At 42.0% G+C, this 19,841-nt stretch overlaps 1 protein-coding gene across 1 annotated transcript in view; it reads left to right on the top strand.

Moving 5' to 3' along the window:
• EXOC4 (exocyst complex component 4) overlaps positions 1-19,841 on the top strand; it is a 351,415-nt gene that overhangs the window by 37,032 nt on the left and 294,542 nt on the right. The window contains exons 4-6 of the mRNA XM_083700107.1: positions 6,585-6,769; positions 8,620-8,729; positions 11,836-12,079. Coding sequence (XP_083556233.1) covers positions 6,585-6,769; positions 8,620-8,729; positions 11,836-12,079 — 539 coding nt within the window. The remainder of the gene's footprint in view (positions 1-6,584; positions 6,770-8,619; positions 8,730-11,835; positions 12,080-19,841) is intronic.

Raw genomic sequence — 19,841 nt, 5'->3', positions numbered from 1 at the left:
TCCTAAAGTTTAACACATTTTCAGATGTATATTTTTGTGTGCAGTGATTTTTCGGCTATTCTTCCTTCCCGCTTTCCTCCACTCAATTTCATGCTATAGTTACAAAATTCCCTTATGCCTGCTCTTCTCTGCGTAAACCATTCTCACTGTTGGTGCATTCCCACCGCATTCCTGTCCCATTGCCTTGCATGCTCACTTGTTAAGCTTCTGCCCAGTTCACGAAAATGGTATGACACATGAGCAATTAAGCCAATGGCTAGGATAATCTTACTTCAATTTGGTAAACCCTGAACTCTTATAGTCAACTGCTGAAGTATGTGTTTACTTCATTTCCACAACCTCTTAAGATGAGTTTATTATTTATGAATGTTTTATATGTACTAAGAGCATATACCCTGTTTCCACTTCTCAGGATGCTGATGGTCTCCTGAGCAGCAACTAGTTTTGCAGGGAAACTACTTCAAAGAGGGTGTGGAAGGGACCTGTGAGCACAGCCACAATGTTTTCATCCACAATTTATTCTGCACAATTTATTCTACTCCTTCTGCTTCTATGTTGGCAACTTGGGGAAGACAGCTGTATTTGATCCTAAGAACTCCAATGGCTGATCCATAATGTATTATGTCCATGCAAGCAAACATAATGATAAAGTAATATTTTTGCTAGAGCTGCATTGGCTCAGTCAAATCGCAGTTTTAGGTCTGGCCTGCTGCCAAAAGTGATGAGGTTCTTCCTAACGTTCATGAATGTTTCAACTGACGTGTTCTGGAGCAAAGTAGTATTACTTGTTCAGTAGCGTGTGTTACTTTGATATCTCTCAGTAAAAATACTTGCCCTGTGGGATGCACTTGTGGCATTGGGATTATTCACTTCAAAAACACTGGAAAAAATAATGACCTTGACTCCATTTAATATTACTATATTGTACCCAAAACAAAGACTCCTTTGTTGAATTGTGGAAGGTAGTTTTTGCTTAAGTTCTGCATATCTGTAAGGTCCTTTTAACATTCACTCTTGCAGTGGTTCTGGATTTTCAGGAGAGGAGGATTGTTAGGAAGACTGTCTTCCTTTAGATTTCGATCTGTGGGAAATATTCTACCTCTTCTTCCCCTTCTTCTGGAGTGGGGATATATGATATCTCTGAAGCTGTCCAGCAGAAACAGTAATCTGAATGTGGTCTGTAAGGTTGTTAGTACCTGTCAGTTGGGAACTGGAAATCTTAGCAGTCTTCTGTCTTAACTGCACTACTTTTTCCACTTCACAGAAAAACCCGTCCTCTATTTTCTACCTAGTATAGAATCTTATCCACCCTTGTTCATTGGATCTTCAAAGTAAAAGTGATTTCTTGTTGACCAACTATGGTTAGTACCTTTCAAAATAATTGGATTGTGTTTGTTTTTCTGTTGCCTAAGCAACAGGTTCTACTGCACTTAAGGTTTTCCCCCCCCTCTACTGGACCTTTTGTGCCTACCCACCTGCTCCTGCTCCCTTCTATCCATCCTGGTTTCTGCACCATTCCATTTGCTTAGCTCTCATATCCAACTGATCTCTTGATGCACTCTGAATACTGTTCATATCTTTTCCCCTTGGATTCTCTGCACCTTGCCTTCATGGCAAATGATGGCCTTCCCCAACCAGCGCCCTCCAAATGTTTTGGGCTGCAACCCCCAAAAACCCAGTTGTAGTCCCAAACAACTGAAGGGCACCAGACTGGGGAAGGCTAATGTCAATCTTTCCTGTTGACATTGTGCCCTTGGTTTTTGATATATGCTGCAGCAGCAGCAGCAGCAGCAGCAGCAGCAGCAGCAGCAGCAAACACTTCCTAAAACGGTGTGGGGATGACGACTACGACACATGCTCTTGTTGCTAATCCTTATACTTCCTTCCAGGACTGAAAGTGTCTTATCTTGAGAGTGGGAAGGCGAAGTTCAAGAAATGGAAACTCAGCATTCTGTAGACTTCTAACTCAGTGACTAGTTAAGCAAAATGTCCAGACATTCAGTGAAACAGCTGGGCTACTGCCAAACAGAAGCATTCCCTTGACAGCTGATGCATGGCTTCACTGCTCCGGAACAGCCTGTGTCTCAACTAATTCACAGGATGAATAGAACAATTTGGTACTCTGGGTACAAGAATGGGGTATCCTGAGAGCAATCTTGATGGAATTTGGTCAATGTGTCTCCATGTTTGCACAGCAGATTACTCTCAGCCAACTGGCTCTTAACACTTGCCATTTTGTGCGAAGGGGGAAATGCTTGTGTCCAGGACATTATTCTTTGGTCAAGAATCTGCTGCATTTGTTATCCCCACACCATTACAAGTGGGCATGTAACTGAATACATATGCCAAATGATTTTGCACTGGGGAGAGGGAATTAAAGTGTATGCACTGACAGTAATGGAAGCTTAAGCTCCATTCTGCTATCAGAGCCAATCTTGATTGCCCAAAGGTCATTTCTGATAGAAGCTCCTATAATGTTAATTCCTGGTGCCCATCTGTGAACTTTGAAGTGCTATTCTAATATGGACACCTGCTGAGAAGGGTAAACGAGATGAGCATGTGAATCCTTTGTCTATGTTCTCAGGATAAAGGTAAAGGTAAAGGTACCCCTGCCCGTACGGGCCAGTCTTGACAGACTCTGGGGTTGTGCGCCCATCTCACTTGAGAGGCCAGGGGCCAGCGCTGTCCGCAGACACTTCCGGGTCACGTGGCCAGCGTGACAAAGCTGCATCTGGCGAGCCAGAGCTGCACACGGAAACACTGTTTACCTTCCCGCTGGTAAGCGGTCCCTATTTATCTACTTGCACCCGGAGGTGCTTTCGAACTGCTAGGTTGGCAGGCGCTGGGACCGAGCAGCGGGAGCGAACCCCGACGCAGGGATTTGAACCGCCGACCTTTCAATCGGCAAGTCCTAGGCGCTGAGGCTTTAACCCACAGCGCCACCTGCGTCCCTCACTGTTCTCAGGATAGGATCCAGATAAAATTTTTCAAGATATTTAGGAACAACTTCACAAGGCCGCAGACCAGTTGGATATGTTGCACTGGAGCCTGGGGGAATCAGTACCCAAAGTGGCATGTTGAGCTGATTTTTTAATTTTGATAAACCCATAAACAAACACAAGTACCCATGCCTTCATCATGTGATAATTGGGAAGAACAGGGTTACGAGGCCATTTTATACCTTATGACATTTGTGGAAATGTTGAATGGAGGTATTCTAGCAGCTCCAAAACAGCTATATTTAAAATGGATCTAAATTATTCCACTTCAGTGTGATGATCTGAGTTCCCGAAGTGGGCTTGGCTTCCTTTTCTGGCTATCTATGTTTTCTCAAGAGAATTGTTTTGCTTTAAACATAAGTGTCTTGGTAATGGGCAGTAATGAAGAATGAAATATGTGGCTGGGGGAAGAAAGGATGTTTAAATGGGGTTTGCTGAAGTGTAGCTTTGATTCTTAAGAAGCCTTCTAAGCCTGTGTAACATTGCACCTTGACTGTTTACCTCGAGAATTCAATCACTTTAAAAGCGGCATTTCCAAGGCCGTAACTCCCCAGCATGTGTCTCAACAAATATGAAGTGTCACATAGGCAATTTTTTAGAAAAAAGATGGCTGCGTTTTTCACCAAAGGGAGAAAATTAAAGCTCCATTGGCGTCTCCCCCACCCTATTTTAATACTACAGTAAATGATTGACACTTCTGTTTGCTTTTTATCAAGGCTTGCCTGAGAGCTTTATGTTGATATAATAGTTTAGTCTTTGTGTATCGTCATTCTTTTCAAAACAGGAAAAGCAAGTGAAAAATGGGGTGTTGGCATTAAATAGCACTTTTGTGGGAGACCACGAGAGCCTCACCTGCCTTTTAAACTCTGATTTTCCATATTCTTTTTGATCCTCCAAATCAGGGCCACTAAGAAAGAATTCAGGCACTATAGTAACCCATTCCCAGCCAGAATGTCCAAGAAGGCCATCCTGACTGGGGAAGCTTTGCATTGGTAAGGTAAAGGTAAAGGGACCCCTGACCATTAGGTCCAGTCGTGGCCGACTCTGGGGTTGTGGCGCTCACCTTGCTTTATTGGCTGAGGGAGCCGGCGTACAGCTTCCGGGTCATGTGGCCAGCAGGACTAAGCCGCTTCTGGCGAACCAGAGCAGCGCACAGAAATGGCGTTTACCTTCCCGCTGGAGTGGTACCTATTTATCTACTTGCACTTTGACATGCTTTTGAACTGCTAGGTTGGCAGGAGCAGGGACCGAGTGACTTGAGCTCACCCCGTCATGGGGATTCGAACCGCAGACCTTCTGATTGGCAAGTCCTAGGCTCTGTGGTTTAACCCACAGCACCACCTGTGTCCCTCATTTGCATTGGTATCTGTGGCCAAACAGAAGGCTGGACTTAATGTCGTTGGAACCCTTAGTAAGGCCTTGTAGATCAGACTTCATAGGATGAGAGAGCCTCTGGCATCTTTGAACTCCTTGATGATGCTACAATTAATTAGTTTGAATAGGACTTGAATCAGAATCTGTGTTACAATAATGAATTGTCTCTGAGCATGTGTGGATTCTCATATTTCCTTTCCAAATGAGTAATCGCAGCCAGCCCCAACACCTCTGAAATTAGCGAGCAAGAATTTTTGTCAAGAAGGTCACAGCTTAGAGGTAGACTTGACAGTTCTTTTAAAAAAGAAGAAATGAATCTCTAGACTACAGTCTATGCTTTGGTAAATGCTTCCAAATTCAGGTTTTGGTATCTGTCTCCATTATTGTCTTACCGTTGATGCTCAGTGAACTTAAAACCTGTGTGTCAAAACAAAGCCCATTTCTCATACTAACGATGCCTTGGATTTTTAAATGAAATATTGTTTAATTTGCTTCAAGCTATTTATGCTCTCTGCTTACCTCTTGCAGTTCTTAAGACGTGAGCACTGAATTCCTGCAAAACGCGATTTTCTTTTTTGTTGCCGGTCACCTTTGTTTTAATTGCTTCGTGATGAAGTATTTCCAGTGCTGCAGGGGAATCATGAACTGATAAAATTAAACAGAATTGCTGGAGCATTTATCAGCCATTGGCTTTATTAAACCATGTCTCATAGAAGGGCACCTTAAACATTGTGTCAAATGTACATTTGCAGTGTAATTGTAGTCACTGGTTTGGCCATTCTCTGGGCTTGAGATTTCTGTTTACTTCCAAGGTGTGTGTAGAAATTCCTATAGATTGTAGTTGGTGAGCAAATCTCTTTTGCGTCTTGATGTCTTTGATTGCCATGCAGCAATGGCAAAAATACGTTTAGGGCAGGAGTGGCTAACCTGTGACTCTATAGGTGCTCTTGGACTGCCATTCCCATCAGCTGCAGCCAGCACAGCCAGTGGTCAGGATGATAAGAGTTGTGATTCATGAACGTCTAGCAGGCCACATGTAGCTGCTCTTGGTGTAGAGGTTAAGAGCAAGCCTACACTGGGGGAGGGTCCTTTTGTCCTGGCAGGCTTGATCTTTACCTCCCCAACACAGGACCAACCATCTATCAATCATCTGATATCATGATGATGTCAGATGAATGATAGGTGGGCCGTTACGCCTGTCTTCCAAAATTAACCTATGGGGATAGGGGGAGGGGTCTGCTTCACCAATGTATTCGTCTCTGCTTATCAGTCCTCTTTGCAGGCCTATGAGCAGGTCTTACTCCTCTGTCGTGAGTCCTCTGGAGGTGTTGTGGAGATGGTGCTTGGATATTAATAAATAAATAAATAAATAAATAAATAAATAAATAAATAAATTTTTTATTTATACCCCGCCCTCCCCAGCCAAGGCCGGGCTCAGAGCGGCTTACAAGCAATAATAAAAACAAGATGAATGATTACAACTTAAAAGCAAAAATAAAATACAACATTAAAATAATGGAACATTAAAATATTAAAATGTAGCCTCATCGCAGGAGGAGAAGGCAAAGAAAGGGGGAAAAAGGGAGAGGGAGGGAATCAAATATTGAGGAATAGAGGATGGAGATTGGGAAGCTGGAGGTAGAAGACCCTGGGGAGGGTCCTAGTGGGCTGGGGGATAAGGATATGGGATCCCAGGAAGAGACTCTGAGGTCTGAGTATAGCTTTGAGTTGGAGGAGGAGATCCAGGTTAAGTCCTGTTGCTTTGGCTGTGTGCCAGTTCTTGGTGGGGCAGGCTTAGCCATTGTAGAATTGCATCCATCAGTTGGTGTCACCCAGTGATGACAGTTGATTGGCAAGTGGGAAAATGGCCTTATGGGCCATCTTGGACCCCCATGGACCCCATGGGCGTCCAAGATTATATTGCAGGCTGGTGGTTCCCCAACCCTGTCTTACAATGACAAGCAAATAAATATATTGTCCAAGTGCACCTATCCCATGAACTCCTTGCCGCTTACTGAAATTAAGGCTAAGTACCTGTACTTGAACACCCATTTCTTGCCCCTTGGGACAGGGTCCTGCATTTTTGCTTGCTTCTCTTTACAATATAATCATTAATGCTGGCTTAATAATTTGACCAAGGGAAAAGCTTGGAACACTGGGTACTGAGAATTCTGAGTAGTAGTTAAAATATATCATGGATTCTCTTCACAGGTTTCAGCAGTGGATTCCCTGGAGGGACCCCTCCTTCAGGTGGAGGGACTTAGCGATCTGAGACTGGAGCTTCACAGTAAGAAGATGAATATGCACTTGGTGCTAATAGATGAACTGCACCGCCATCTTTACATTAAGTCCACCAATAGGGTTGGACAACGGAACAAAGAAAAATGGACAAAAAGGTTAGTCCGTTCTGATGCAGTAGAGAAGGCTTTGGTCTTGGATTTTGTTTGGAAAAAAGCTGTCTGTTGTTGTTGTTGTTTAGTCGTTTAGTCGTGTCCGACTCTTCGTGACCCCATGGACCAGAGAACGCCAGGCACCTCTGTCCTCCACTGCCTCCCGCAGTTTGGTCAAACTCATGCTGGTAACCTCGAAAACACTATCCAACCATCTCGTCCTCTGCCGTCCCCTTCTCCTTGTGCCCTCCATCTTTCCCAACATCAGGGTCTTCTCCAGGGAGTCTTCTCTTCTCATGAGGTGGCCAAAGTACTGGAGCCTCAGCTTCACAATCTGTCCTTCCAGTGAGCACTCAGGGTTGATTTCCTTCAGTATGGAGAGGTTTGATCTTCTTGCAGTCCATGGGACTTTCAAGAGTCTCCTCCAGCACCATAATTCAAAAGCATCAATTCTTCGGCAGAGAAAAAGCTGTCTAGACTAAGTCAAACCTGAATAAATATTCAGTTGCTCAGAGAGAAACATGAGCTTGCTGCAGGTTTCAAGAGGCAATGTAGAAAAGCATTTTTATGGCTGGCCAAGTGCTCTAGGACCATTTTAAGCTGTAAGATATTTGAAGATGACTTAATACCAAACTGACACACTAGTCCTGTCTATGAAAACCAGCAGAGGACTCCCAGGGTCTGGGGCAAACTTACTTTCTCATCCTTCTATTTGAGATGTCAGGGAATGAAGCTGGGACCTTATGATTGACTGGTTATTTAATTTCTATTCCTCTTAATATACTAAGAATATATCTAAGAGGTGTACAGAAAACTGAAGAAACAGCAGAGAGCTTAAAGAAGATATTACAAAAATACAGTTACATATAAAAAATACACATTAATACAAAGTTACTAATATCTGTATAAATCAACATCAATTCATTTTCCTCCTGACACACACTCCCTCTCAGCCTCTGGGTTCTCACCCAGGGTCCATCAAACTCTCAGCTCACTCACAAAAGTCTCACAGTGAGAAGACATCCTGGAAACAGTGTACATCACCCTAGTCTCTCACTCTAGACTTGCTTTTTATGGGCTGGCTCAAGGTGGATGGTACTGCCTCAGGCTCCCCACAGCTGTGTTCCATTTAGCTGCATCCTCTCCTCACCCAGATCCAGGTACAGCAGGTTTGCTGAGTTTCCCAGGGGGTCCAAAGGATGGGAAGAGGGCCCCCCTCCACTCACAGCTCTTTCTTTACCCTCTATCCTCTCCTCCTCCCCCAGCTGCTTTGCCACTGAGCTGTTTCTCTTTACTGTTTTTAGTATCTATTCTATGATTATAAGATCAGCTATCTAGTCCAGCATCCTGTTCTCACAGTGATCTGCTAGATGCCTGTGGGAAGCCTGCAAACTGGTCATGAGCACAGTAGCTTTCTGCCAATCTGAAATTCCCAGCGACTGGTATTCAAATGCATAACGCCTCTGACTGTGGAGGTAGAACAATAGCCACTGTGACTAGTAGCTTTGATAGCCTTGTTAATATAGACAGTGCAGAACTGGACAATTTTCACTGAAAGAAAGCTTCAAAGTGAGAGCTCCCCTCCATATTTTAATGGTCATGGGATTGTGAGGAGAGACAGGAAAATGGCACTCTGTAGATTCTGGTGCCTGAAATATTTGCTTCATGTCACCTGATGGTAAGACTAGTTCTGTACCTGAATTGGGCACTTTTACTTTTGATTCCACCATGAGTGGGGAGCATCCATGGGTGAAGGATCTGCTTTGTGAAGAGCAGTAGTCTTCCCATTTGCACCTCCGCTTGTTGACTATGTCTACTTCAGGAGTTATTTCAAGTTTCATTTTTCTCTGCTACAGTTCGCATGTGAAGGATGCCTCCCCTGTGCCTCTGCTCGATGTGACTAGCCTGTCTACTCCTCGCAAGTACCTTGACTCCTCTCAGTTCAGCACTTCTGGAAGCTCCAGTGGTGAGTGGCAAAATAATAAAAGACGTTTCCATATGCCTTTTTCGTTAAGTGTGTGTGTGGTTTTCTCCAACCACACTGATACATTTTGGAGATGGTTGAAGTAAGTGTGAATACCAGGTCCGGAGATGACCCAAGCTGTAATAAGGGGGTTGTGACAGCAGTTTTCTAATCTCATGTGTTTGCTTACAGTCACGTTCAGTTGTGCTTCCAAGGCTGTCCCCAGTGCAGGCATATAACAGGAGCAGCTACATATTAGGTGCAAATGCTACACTCCCAACTCATTGTTGTTTTTAGAAAACCCTTTTTTGGGAAGGGGTGTGTGAGATGGAGAACCAGTAGTGGAGAGGGGGAAATGAACAGAACCTTAGTTTAAATTGTGGAATTCATAATTTCTAAGTAGAACGTGCCGTGTGTGTGTGTGTGTGTGTTCCCAGTTTGCATCTGTTTTGGAGATCTTTTAAATAACAGTGGAGAACTCTGCCACATCCCAATTATTTTGTTGGTCCCTTTCTATACCTTTTCTAGCCCTCCCCCCCAACCGGTGGGATGAGCAGCACTGTATCCAGTATATCAGATGTGGATTCAGCATTATATAGCATGGCATTGTAGGTTTACTTAAAACATGATGATACTGACTGGCTCATTTTCAATCGATTTCCTAATAATCCCTTGCATGGATTTTGCCTTTTTTCTTCGCCACTTCACATTGATTTGATGTGTTCAGTGAGCTATATATAATCTTTCTGTATAGATTACTGCAATGTGTTATATGTAGGGCTACCTCTGAAGACGGTTCAGAAACTTCAGCAGGTGCAGAATTTGGCAGCCAGATGGCTCACCAGGGCAAGATGGTTTGAGTATATTACACTGATCTTGGCCCTACTGATCTTGGCCCTATACTGATCTTGGCTGTCAATTAGTTTCTGGTTCCAGTTCAAAGTGCTGGTTTTGAGCTATAAGGCCTTAAACAGCTCAGGACCCCAATATCTCAAGGACTGCCTCTCCCCATATGAACCGACCCAGACCTTTCAATCACCATCTGAGGCCCTTCTTTATGTGCTTCCTCCATAAGAGTTTTGGAGGGTGACAACATGAGAATGGGCCTTTTCTTTGGGGGCTCCTAGTTTGTGAAATGCTCTCCCCAGGGAGGTTTACCTGTTGCCTTCATTATGTATCTTTAGGTGCCAGGCAAAATTGTTTCTCTGTAACCAGGCTTTGGGGTGATTATTATTCTACAACCCTTTATATTGGTTTGCTTTTGTTTTATTATGCCTTTTGTCTTCTCAGTTTGTATTTATATGTTCTTCAGATGTGATCTTCAGATGAAGGGTGATATACAAATTTAATTAATAACAACAACAGTAATCACAGCCCTAAGATATCTTTCTTGATCACTATCACTTCTGACCACATCAATCTGTGTGTGTGAAATTTAGGGTTTTTGCCCCATTGAGTTTCCCTCTCCATTTTGCTATTTTGCATAAGGTAAATATTATGGAGCTGATTCCATGATTCAAAATTTTTGAGAGATTGTCCTTGTATATGATTGGGCAGAGTACTGTGTAGAAGTGGGAAAAGACAAGAAATTATTGAGAGTCTTTCCAGTGCTCCTACCTAGTTGCTTATTAGCGATGCAAATTGGTGCAAGGGAAAGTTCAGCAATGGGAATTCTGCTGGAGGTGGAGTTTCACGAACTCTCAAAGTAGCCCAGTGGGGCCCCATGAACCTCTGTCCTTTGAGATAAAAAGATGCAGTAGAAGCAGGGCATAATACAGAGAAGCATAAATTATGCAGAGTGTGGCATAAAATTTTACTACCTGCTCGTAAAAAGCAGGCAGCTAGTGAAATACACTGATAAATAGTAGCAAAATTTGATCACTCACATGACCATAAAAAAACAAGACCCAAGAGGGTGTTCCTTAGCTGATATATTCTTTGTGGTGATTTGGGCAGTGGGATGGGACTCAGGTGGTTTAATGCTGCCTTGCCTAAATGGTGCATCATACAGATTAGTCTGACATCGAATTAGAAAGTTTGTTTTTATGGGATGAATCATTGACTTGGGAAAGGACTTAGAGAAATCATTAGTTAGAGGGTGATTAATTTGCAGAGGTCAATGCTTTCTATTGCTAGGGTGTTAAAATTCTTTGTAAACACCTCTTGGTTCAGGTTTGTTTTGTTTATGCTTTGAAGTAGTGAAGACTGTTATTTTCCCCCCTGAACCAACTTGTATTGAAGCAGGAATATGCATGCATGGTCCAGGGAATTTTTCTAAATTCTGGAGTGCCATTAAACCCCTAGTGTGCCCTACATACCTGTCTAGGTTGGTAAATTTTGCCAGGTGGGATGGGAAAAGAGGCAAGGGAATATCAGGTGGCAGAAAAGTTTTGAATAGGTGCCCCTTTTCCTAACATGTTGTGCATCTGTTGTGCATCTAGGAGGGGAGAGACTCCATCAGGCAAGGCCTCTTTCCACCTGCCTTTTCCCACCATCTAGTCTCTGCTTCTCAATTTGTATTATATTATTTTATGTACTGTGGCTTGCCGTTGTTTTATTGATTATAGTTTAGAAATTATTTATTGTGTTTTACTTTTATGTTATTATTATTATTTAATACTATTCTAATGATTGTTGAATGTTACTTTTTTGATGTAGGTTGCCTATTTTAAAGTAATGTTTTATTATTGCATTAGATTGTTATAAGATGTACATTTCTTCAGCTTGTAAACCGCCTTGAGTATTGTAAGATAAAAGACGGTATACAAATTAAAAATGATGATGATGATGTTAAAAGATATAGGAGTCCTTCTAGGAAATATTTGTCTCACCATCCTCCATTTATCAGAAGAGGATAATATGTATTTTAAATAAAATAAAATGAGCAGATACCCCGCCAACCGTAAAATAATGTTATAGGAGAAAAACGAAAAGATGTTGGGCTCAGGCCACTTTGCTGTTTCTACTTTCTGGGAAGTCATGGGGCGAGGGGCTGGCCTGGGCTGCAGGGCCCTGGACATTGGTCCTGAGGTCTAGACCTAGATGCACCCCTGCCCTGGGCATGTAATAACCACCTCTTTAGTAATTCCCCCACCTCCATATTTTCCAGGGAGGGATATTAGCTTGACGGAGATCAAGGAAGATTTAGAGATGGATCCTGAGGAGAACAGCTCTATCTTTATGGGCATCCTCATCAAAGGCCTGGCCAAACTGAGAAAGATTCCAGAGACTGTGAAGGCCATCCAAGATCGCCTGGAGCAGGAGCTGAAGCAAATTGTCAAAAGATCTACCACTCAGGTGGCAGACAGTGGCTACCAGAGGGGAGAGAACATAGTCCAGGAAAACCAGCCTAGGTAAGAGCATTGCATTAAAGAAGGCTTCAAAATAAAGAGCATTCCTGGTGTTAATTCACATCCACTCATTTTAATATTGATGGTTATGCTGATTATTTCATGATGGTTGTAGACTGGGCATATAGATTCTATATCTTTAGCATTGCCTCAAGCTATCTTAGCTATCTTTAAAATAAAATGTAATTAATTCTCAATATTGTGAGAGAAACATTTGAAAAAGTAAGTGATTGAAAGGAAAAAGGTCAAATTTCATCTTTTCAACTCACTACTTTTTCACATTCAAAGACAACAATTGCAGAATAAGAATATTTTGAATAATAATGCAACACATCAACTGATCATAGTTCGGTATCTGCCATGTTCATGAAAATGACATGCAAGTTAAGTTAATTACATACTGTAATGCAAGTTGTTTTTCACACATTGTGTCATGTGTATAATTTCTGTTAATGTTTCAGTGTCTGCATTTTCTCCCTTCCCCTTTTAAGAACAGGCAACTAGTATATTGCAGAGAGATCTTTCTATACAGAAAGTGTGAGAGAAGAGGAGCTGGCTGACTGAGTTAATGGGTAGCCTGAAGCTGTTGATCCTGAAATGGTGGCTGTCTCAATTCATTCCAAGAAATGCCTCTTTAGGTACCAAGGATGGTACTTTCAAGGGTTGATTCTGTTGTCTGTCTGTCTTGTCACCAAAGCATGTATCAATGCGGAGGGGCAGTTCTCAGACTTGGAAGGTCCATTGAGTCATTATAGGCTGCATAAAGAACACAGTTTTTGGAACATGCCAAAAGTATACCTGCTCCACTGCAGCGTTCTCCTCCTTGTCATGACCAGTCAGGTGCCTTTGAGCATCCTCAAGCAGGCCATGAAGACACTAATCCTCCTTTGCTGTTTCTGCCCTGCAAGCAGTCGGCTTTTTGTGAACATGAAGGTTTCATTGGGGGTATTGTGAGTAGTAAACCACAGATAGACCTTTCCTCCTCTGCGGGTTTGTCTAATCCTCTTTAAAAGCCATATGCACTCGTGTCCATCACCAAACTTTTTTATTTATAAATAAGATTTCAGAAGAGGTGGGTTTCATGAAACAAAATACCTTAACTATAAATGACTGGGGTGTTTTTCCAATGAAGAAGCTAGACCCACTTCTGTAGGGAGGGAATTGCACAGATAAAACTTCTGCTGGGTCACCATTCTCTGCACTTGTGAGGGTGGTGGAACCCTCTATGCTGATCTTAATTATGTTTTGTGTGATGAACTACTTTATTTTGTCTGCCCTAAGTATATTGCCCACCAAGTTTCAAAGGATGACCCCAAGCTCTGGTATTATATGAGTAGAAGAAAACAATCTGTAACCACTTTTTCCATTCCATTTTTTTTTATGTGCTCTCCTGTTTACCTTTATAAAGCTCCAAATGTTTTAGCATTTCCTCACAGGGAAAGTGCTTCCACCTGTTTGATCATTTTGGCTGCCCTTTTTATACCCTTTACATTTAACTTGTGGGTGTTCAGATGAACAGGACTGCTTCAGTTAATACTGGGATTGAAAGAAGCCAAAAGCTCCACAGGTGGGGAAGTTATTCCCCTCTCCCTCTTAGAACAATGAAGTCAGAAAAGCCTGGTAGAGAAGTGCGAATTGGCTAAGTTATCATAACATGCCAAGGAGAGTCTCTTTACTGTTTAGCAACTGCCTTGTTTCCCCAGATCACATTTTTGACAACTACAAATTTTGAAGAGGAGGAACTTGACTCTGAATACTTGAGCCTTTAAAAGGCTCAGATTTTTTAGCTGTTTAAAGTTAGCCAAGAGCTTTGCAAATGCATGCTTTTGTGCTGATTTTTAAACATTCCCCCCTGCCATTTGTCTACGCTTCTGACTGCTGCAGTGTTGCTCTTTCCTGGAGCAGAATATTGTCTCATGGTTCTAACACAGGGGTGGGGGGAATGGACAGCTGCTTGGGCTTGAAGAGGCAGCTGTGACAAGTGCATTGCCCTTATGTTAATGTTTTCTATGCAAGATAGGGGAACCATGTGAGAAAACAGTTTTGAGAAAAGTTATTTAGAACTTTAAACAATCAGAATATTTTGTGTATGCATATGTTTTAGCAATTGATATCTTACTAGTTTGGGCCCACAAAAAACCTTGATAACACGGCTAGATAAAAAAGCTTTAAAAATGTGAAAGATCAGCACCTAACAGAGCAAAAGTCTCATGACAAATGGGGCAATATTTCATTGGCCTCCAAGACAATCAATCAACAGGAGGGAGGGCCAGATACGTTTAATCCTTGTATGCTCAAACAGAGGGTGACAGTCAAGCTACTCGGTAATGCCTCACTCATCCTTGACTCACCTATGAATGGTTAAGGAAAAGGATCTCTAGTGAGGTCATGTAGGTATCTGACCTATAGGGATCTCCTGGGACCCTATTAGCATTATGTGAGTAGGCTATGTGTTTAGAAGGGGCAGGGTTGGATAAAAGATATAAAAGTGGGAATTCCTATTTGAAAGGATTATTCCCAGCGAGGAATTCTGATCCTACTGGAAGGAGTTTCCAGCAAGAGGCAAGGTTTGTGAGCCAGGAGAGAGATCTCTAGGGCAGGCATCACTGCATCAAATAGAAGCAGAGTAATTGCTCTTGGAATCAAAGCTCAGTTGTGTCAAGTTTACGCTAAGGGTTTTTTGTTTCACCAGTGAAAGCTGAATTTGATATGTTAATGTTTCAAACTCGATAAGTTAAAACTTGAGCAGGGTGAACTAACACCCTCCTTGAATTTTTTAACAAGGGGTTTGGGTTTTTGGCCCTTGTGGCTAATGACCTCAAGACTTGGCAGGGTTTGAGTTTTAGATCATCAGTGAACCAGCGCCCTGTGTAATGTCTCTAGGTCTTTGATAGTCAGTGAGCACATTGTCTGTCTGGTTTTCTGCTACTGTACTTAAAACCATAAAATTATTATTGGTGCCTAATAAAATGACTAATAAAATGTGACAGACCCAAAGGGGTCTTATCACCTTGCTGAGCTGAAATCCAGGCAGCTTGTTAGCACTGCTCGGTTTGCTCCAGTGAAAAAGGTACTTAATGGTATTTCAGCCTGGTCAGTGTAGTTAGTATCTCTTTGGTATCCAGCAAACCTTTCTGGAAGGCTTCCAGATATGACCAACCTTTTGCCCCTGAGAAGGTTGTGAAAACAATTTGCCATTCTGCCCTGGGGCCAGGGCATTTAAGGATGTCTCTGACCTGTTCCTGCTACAGCAGTATACTTTCCATGCATAGAGATGTGGAGGGAAAATGCTGTTTGGTTTGTGAACTTGACCTTAGTAGGGCAAAGGCTGATGTAGTGGCAGACCCCTCTGATGGTAAGAGTACATGGTTCTGAACATTGGGTTCATTCTTGGCAGTCTGTGCTGATGGCTGGGAAACTCCTTTTATCTCCTTCCTCTGGCAGCAAGCCTGTCTGCCCCCTCAGTAGATAGAGCATGAGCTCCTATTGTGATGTGTTTGTGGACTTTTAAATAGCAATGGTCTTCTCCCATTCTGCAGTACGAGACTAGTAGGTGGGTGTTTGTCTAACTTCTTTCAACACATTTGGGCAGTATGCAATCTGGTTGGGTGTGAGAAGACGGACACTGAGGGAATGTGTAATCCATAGTGGTAGGGCATGTGCATGGAATGCTTTTTAATTGGATCATTTCTGTTCTCTAATTCTGTGTCTGAAGTCCAGTCCCATCGGATCTATATTGTTTATGTCACTTTGGGTTTCGGGAAGTAAGTTCACCTTTGGTTTTCATTGTTCTCATTAGCAAGTGTTAAAACCATTTTATGAGGCCAGCTTCCCTTTTTATTTGCTTTCAGTGTGAAGGGACAGTAGTTTATAAAGTTTACATGGTTGAAAATCAACTGCACACCTCTGTTCCTCTACCAGTTAAGAACGATGTAGAGGTCTTCTTGCATACAAAAGTGAGAAGCCAAAATGCAAAGGGGAAAAAAGGAAATAAAAGCAATTTCAAATGTAATATCTTTAGATATTTCACAGTACCACATACTTATTAAGAACAGTTATTAAAACAATCCATCTCCATTAGCCATAAGATCAATTTTGACTTGCCAAATATATTTATACCATATGGTCTTTGGTGTTGACTCATATTTAAATAACTTTCAGAAAAAGTGTAGAATTTGCAAAATTCGCTGTGGCTGCTGATTAATTTCTGAAGTTACTCAAAGACATTGTTCTGCCTTAGAAATTTCTCAATTTTGGGGAGGGGTGCTGGGGGGGGAATGGGAAAAGTCCCATTGTGCAAGTGGATGCCCTTGTGCAGGGCTTTTGCTGACAAGGTTCAAAAGATTGACCCGACCCTTAGCAAAATTAATGTTTATAAAGAAGTTTTTTTAAGTTTCAGTATTGTGTTTCAGAGTTACAGGATGTACATTTCATGGGAAAGGCTCTGTAGATCTGTGAGAGATATGTATACAATTACATTTTTAAGGATGCACAGTTTTAAAAATCTCAGGAATATATCTGGTGGGGGCAGAATGTAGTGTGTGCAGAAGCAGTGTTCAGAGTGCCCCATGATGGCCCCATAATTTAGTTCCTTGCAACCTGGAGAGGCTGGATGACTTTATGAGTTTGAAGGAGTTGGAAAGTACATAAGTTGCTCATGTCCCCTGCTCTGTGGGGACCTGAGTTTAGTCCTGAGAGGGTCATCATTTTAAACAGGGACAGTTGTTCCAGCCTGTCCTCAAAGGGTAACCATTATCCAGATGCATCAACCAAATTCTTTGCAACCTGTGTCAACTGTTTGTTACTTTGTCAATTTGAGTTATGTGCCCTTTTCCAACTTTTGCTGAGGAAGGTTAGCCTGATCCAGAAAAGCATGTTGATGAATGCAGCGTGCGTGAATCACCATTGGTGACCTCGTTCGAGTATCAGCAGTCATATTGCATCATGCTATGCCCACTTACTGCCCAAACATGAGTGGCCTCGGGGCCTGTGTCACTTTCTGTCGACATATTTACTGTGTTTTTGTGGTGATGCTATGAACTTGGACTGTCAAACTGCCCAAGTGGACCTTTGTCAGCGTAGGCAGATGTGCTGTGGAGGTCACTCGTCCTTAAAAGAAACAAACAAGTGCCACTGGGTAGGCAAAAGAGAAGGAAATGCTGCTTTTTACAGCAGCCTTTTGTTCCCTTCTGCACCTCAACTGTATTTGGTCTTCGGTCACCTTGTCTCAGAAATGGAATAACAGATTTAGAAAAGGGACTGCAAAATTAAGCCACGAGGTTTAGGGGCATTTCACTATGGAGAGTGTTGGGATAAAGTGAGAACAATAACAATAATAAGCTTGGCCGTAGTTCAGAGTTGCAGGATTTATACTCTAAAGTCTGGAGTAATAAATGTTCTGGCAACACAAGCTTATGGCCCCGGGGTGTGACACTTGAGCAGCACTTACAAATGTAATAAGGGTCTAATGTGACATCAGAAGGCCTGTTGCATTTGCAGGCTGAAAATGAGTTGAGGTATCTCATCAGCGTTAAGTAATTTTCTGGAATTCAGTTGAGCAAAAGTGGACCAAACAGAGGGAGAAGGCAGGAGGGAGGTAGTGCCGGGCTGCTGTGCTGGTAAATCAAAACAATATTTGGAGCAGTTCCTTGCAAGTAAAAGTTACAGTTCAGATTGCTCAAATTGTCTTCTTATTACTACAGCCAATTAAAATAAAGTCCTATGTGATTTGTTGTTGTTTAGTCGTTTAGTCGTGTCCAACTCTTCATAACCCCCTGGACCAGAGCACGCCAGGCACTTCTGTCTTCCACTGCCTCCCGCAGTTTGGTCAAACTCATGCTGGTAGCTTCGTGAACACTATCCAACCACCTCGTCCTCTGTCGTCTCCTTCTCCTTGTGCCCTCCATCTTTCCCAACATCAGGGTCTTTTCCAGGGAGTCTTCTCTTCTCATGAGGTGACCAAAGTATTGGAGCCTCAGCTTCAGGATCTGTCCTTCCAGTGAGCACTCAGGGCTGATTTCCTTCAGAATGGATAGGTTTGAGCTTCTTGCAGTCCATAGGACTCTCAAGAGTCTCCTCCAGCACCAGAATTCAAAAGCATCAATTCTTCGACGAGCAGCCTTCTTTATGGTCCAGCTATCACTGCCGTACATCACTACTGGGAAATTTGATGTGATTTATGTACCTCTAAACAATTGTACATTGAAACATCTGAACTAACATTGGATGCAATTCTTCTTTATGCCCACAATTCACTGTCTATACGGTTAGCCACAATAATATTGAAGCCAGGTGTCTGGCACGCCATTGATATCAAAACCATTTCTGTTACCTTGCATCTTGCATCTGTCCATCTAACAATATAAGCAGCAACAGACACTGGAAATTTTCTGTTTTCTAAGTAATGTTGAATTTTCAGTGTGGCAAGTTGCTGCCTTGGCCACAGAACAGTTATGGGTTTTGTCATGGTACATTAGTTACAATAACTGGACCATTAAAAAGGCATAGGGACAGTTAATGAGAGAGCCATTTTGATTAGAATCTAGCAATAAGCATCTGATGTATAATAGGATATCTTGGTAATTGGTACAGTTGATGAGGCTTGAGGTTTTTTGAATTTGCAGGTTTGGTTTTAAGGCTCCTCCCCAGATGTTTCTATGGAGATACCATATAAAAGTGCAAATGGGATTTATTCAGTTCCAGTGTAAGAACGTTATATACTTTCAAACACTGAACTCCCTTCATAAACCTGAAGTTTATTGCATTTGACCAACTTTTCCTGTTATTTAAAAATGCTTTGAGATGGTATGAAGCAACAATAAGTTATGCATGGAACTGTGTACATGAAGGTCCGGAAATGTTTTATTTGGGAGGGTGGGATGAGTTTTTTTGCGTGTGCGAGAGGGCTTTTTCTAATGAAAAATGGGAAGTTGGACAGAATAAGTTTTGAATCTGGTTTATTGAATAAGTCTTCAGACTATATAAATAAGCACAGATAGTTTGAAGTAGATGGATTCATAATTACATACATCAAATAATTAAACTTAAAAACTCAGTTTCAAAATGTCCATTGTATAAGAAAACACATACATACACTTATGAGCTACTCTCTCTTTAAGAATGATGAATGAAATGCTCCATAAGGCAAGGTGTTAAAATTTGTTGTTAGCTGCCTGTTAGCCCTTCAAATTGCTTTCTAATAATTATATACAACAATCTAAAGTTTGGCAACAATCTAAAGTTAGGCAACTAAAATTCCCATATACTATGAGCATGTATGACTCTCAAATCCTCTTGCTGGTTTTTAGATTCTTCCATCTTCTGCAGCATGCAAAATAAATTAATCTGTGCTAGAAAATGTACACACATGTGAAAGAGCAGAGCAGCTTATTTTGGTCTGTGCAAACCTTCAGTTCTGTCGGAAGAACTCAAGACATTTATGTACTTGAAATGTTCATAAATATACCAAAGAGTGCATTTTTGTATGCCAAATTATACATAATGTGACAGGATGATTAGACAGCTGTGTAGTAAGGCGACTATATTCATTTGTGTTATATTCCTTAAGTAGCAAAGTAAATTTAGATTTGATTAGAAAAGAAACATTGCATATCGTGTACACACACACACACACACACACACACACGCACACTTCCAGATTTGTCTGGGTGGGTGGAGTGGAAAGGAAGAAAAAGTCTGGCTTCAGAATTTCTCCATACTACAGAAACTGCATTTTAGCAGCGTGCACAGCTTCTCATTTCCTTCA

This window comes from Podarcis gaigeae, assembly GCF_964106915.1.
Source record: "Podarcis gaigeae genome assembly, chromosome: 10".
Classification (NCBI taxonomy): Eukaryota; Metazoa; Chordata; class Lepidosauria; order Squamata; family Lacertidae; genus Podarcis; species Podarcis gaigeae.
The sequence above is the reverse complement of the archived record's forward strand: the minus strand, read 5'-3'. Positions and strand labels throughout refer to the sequence as shown.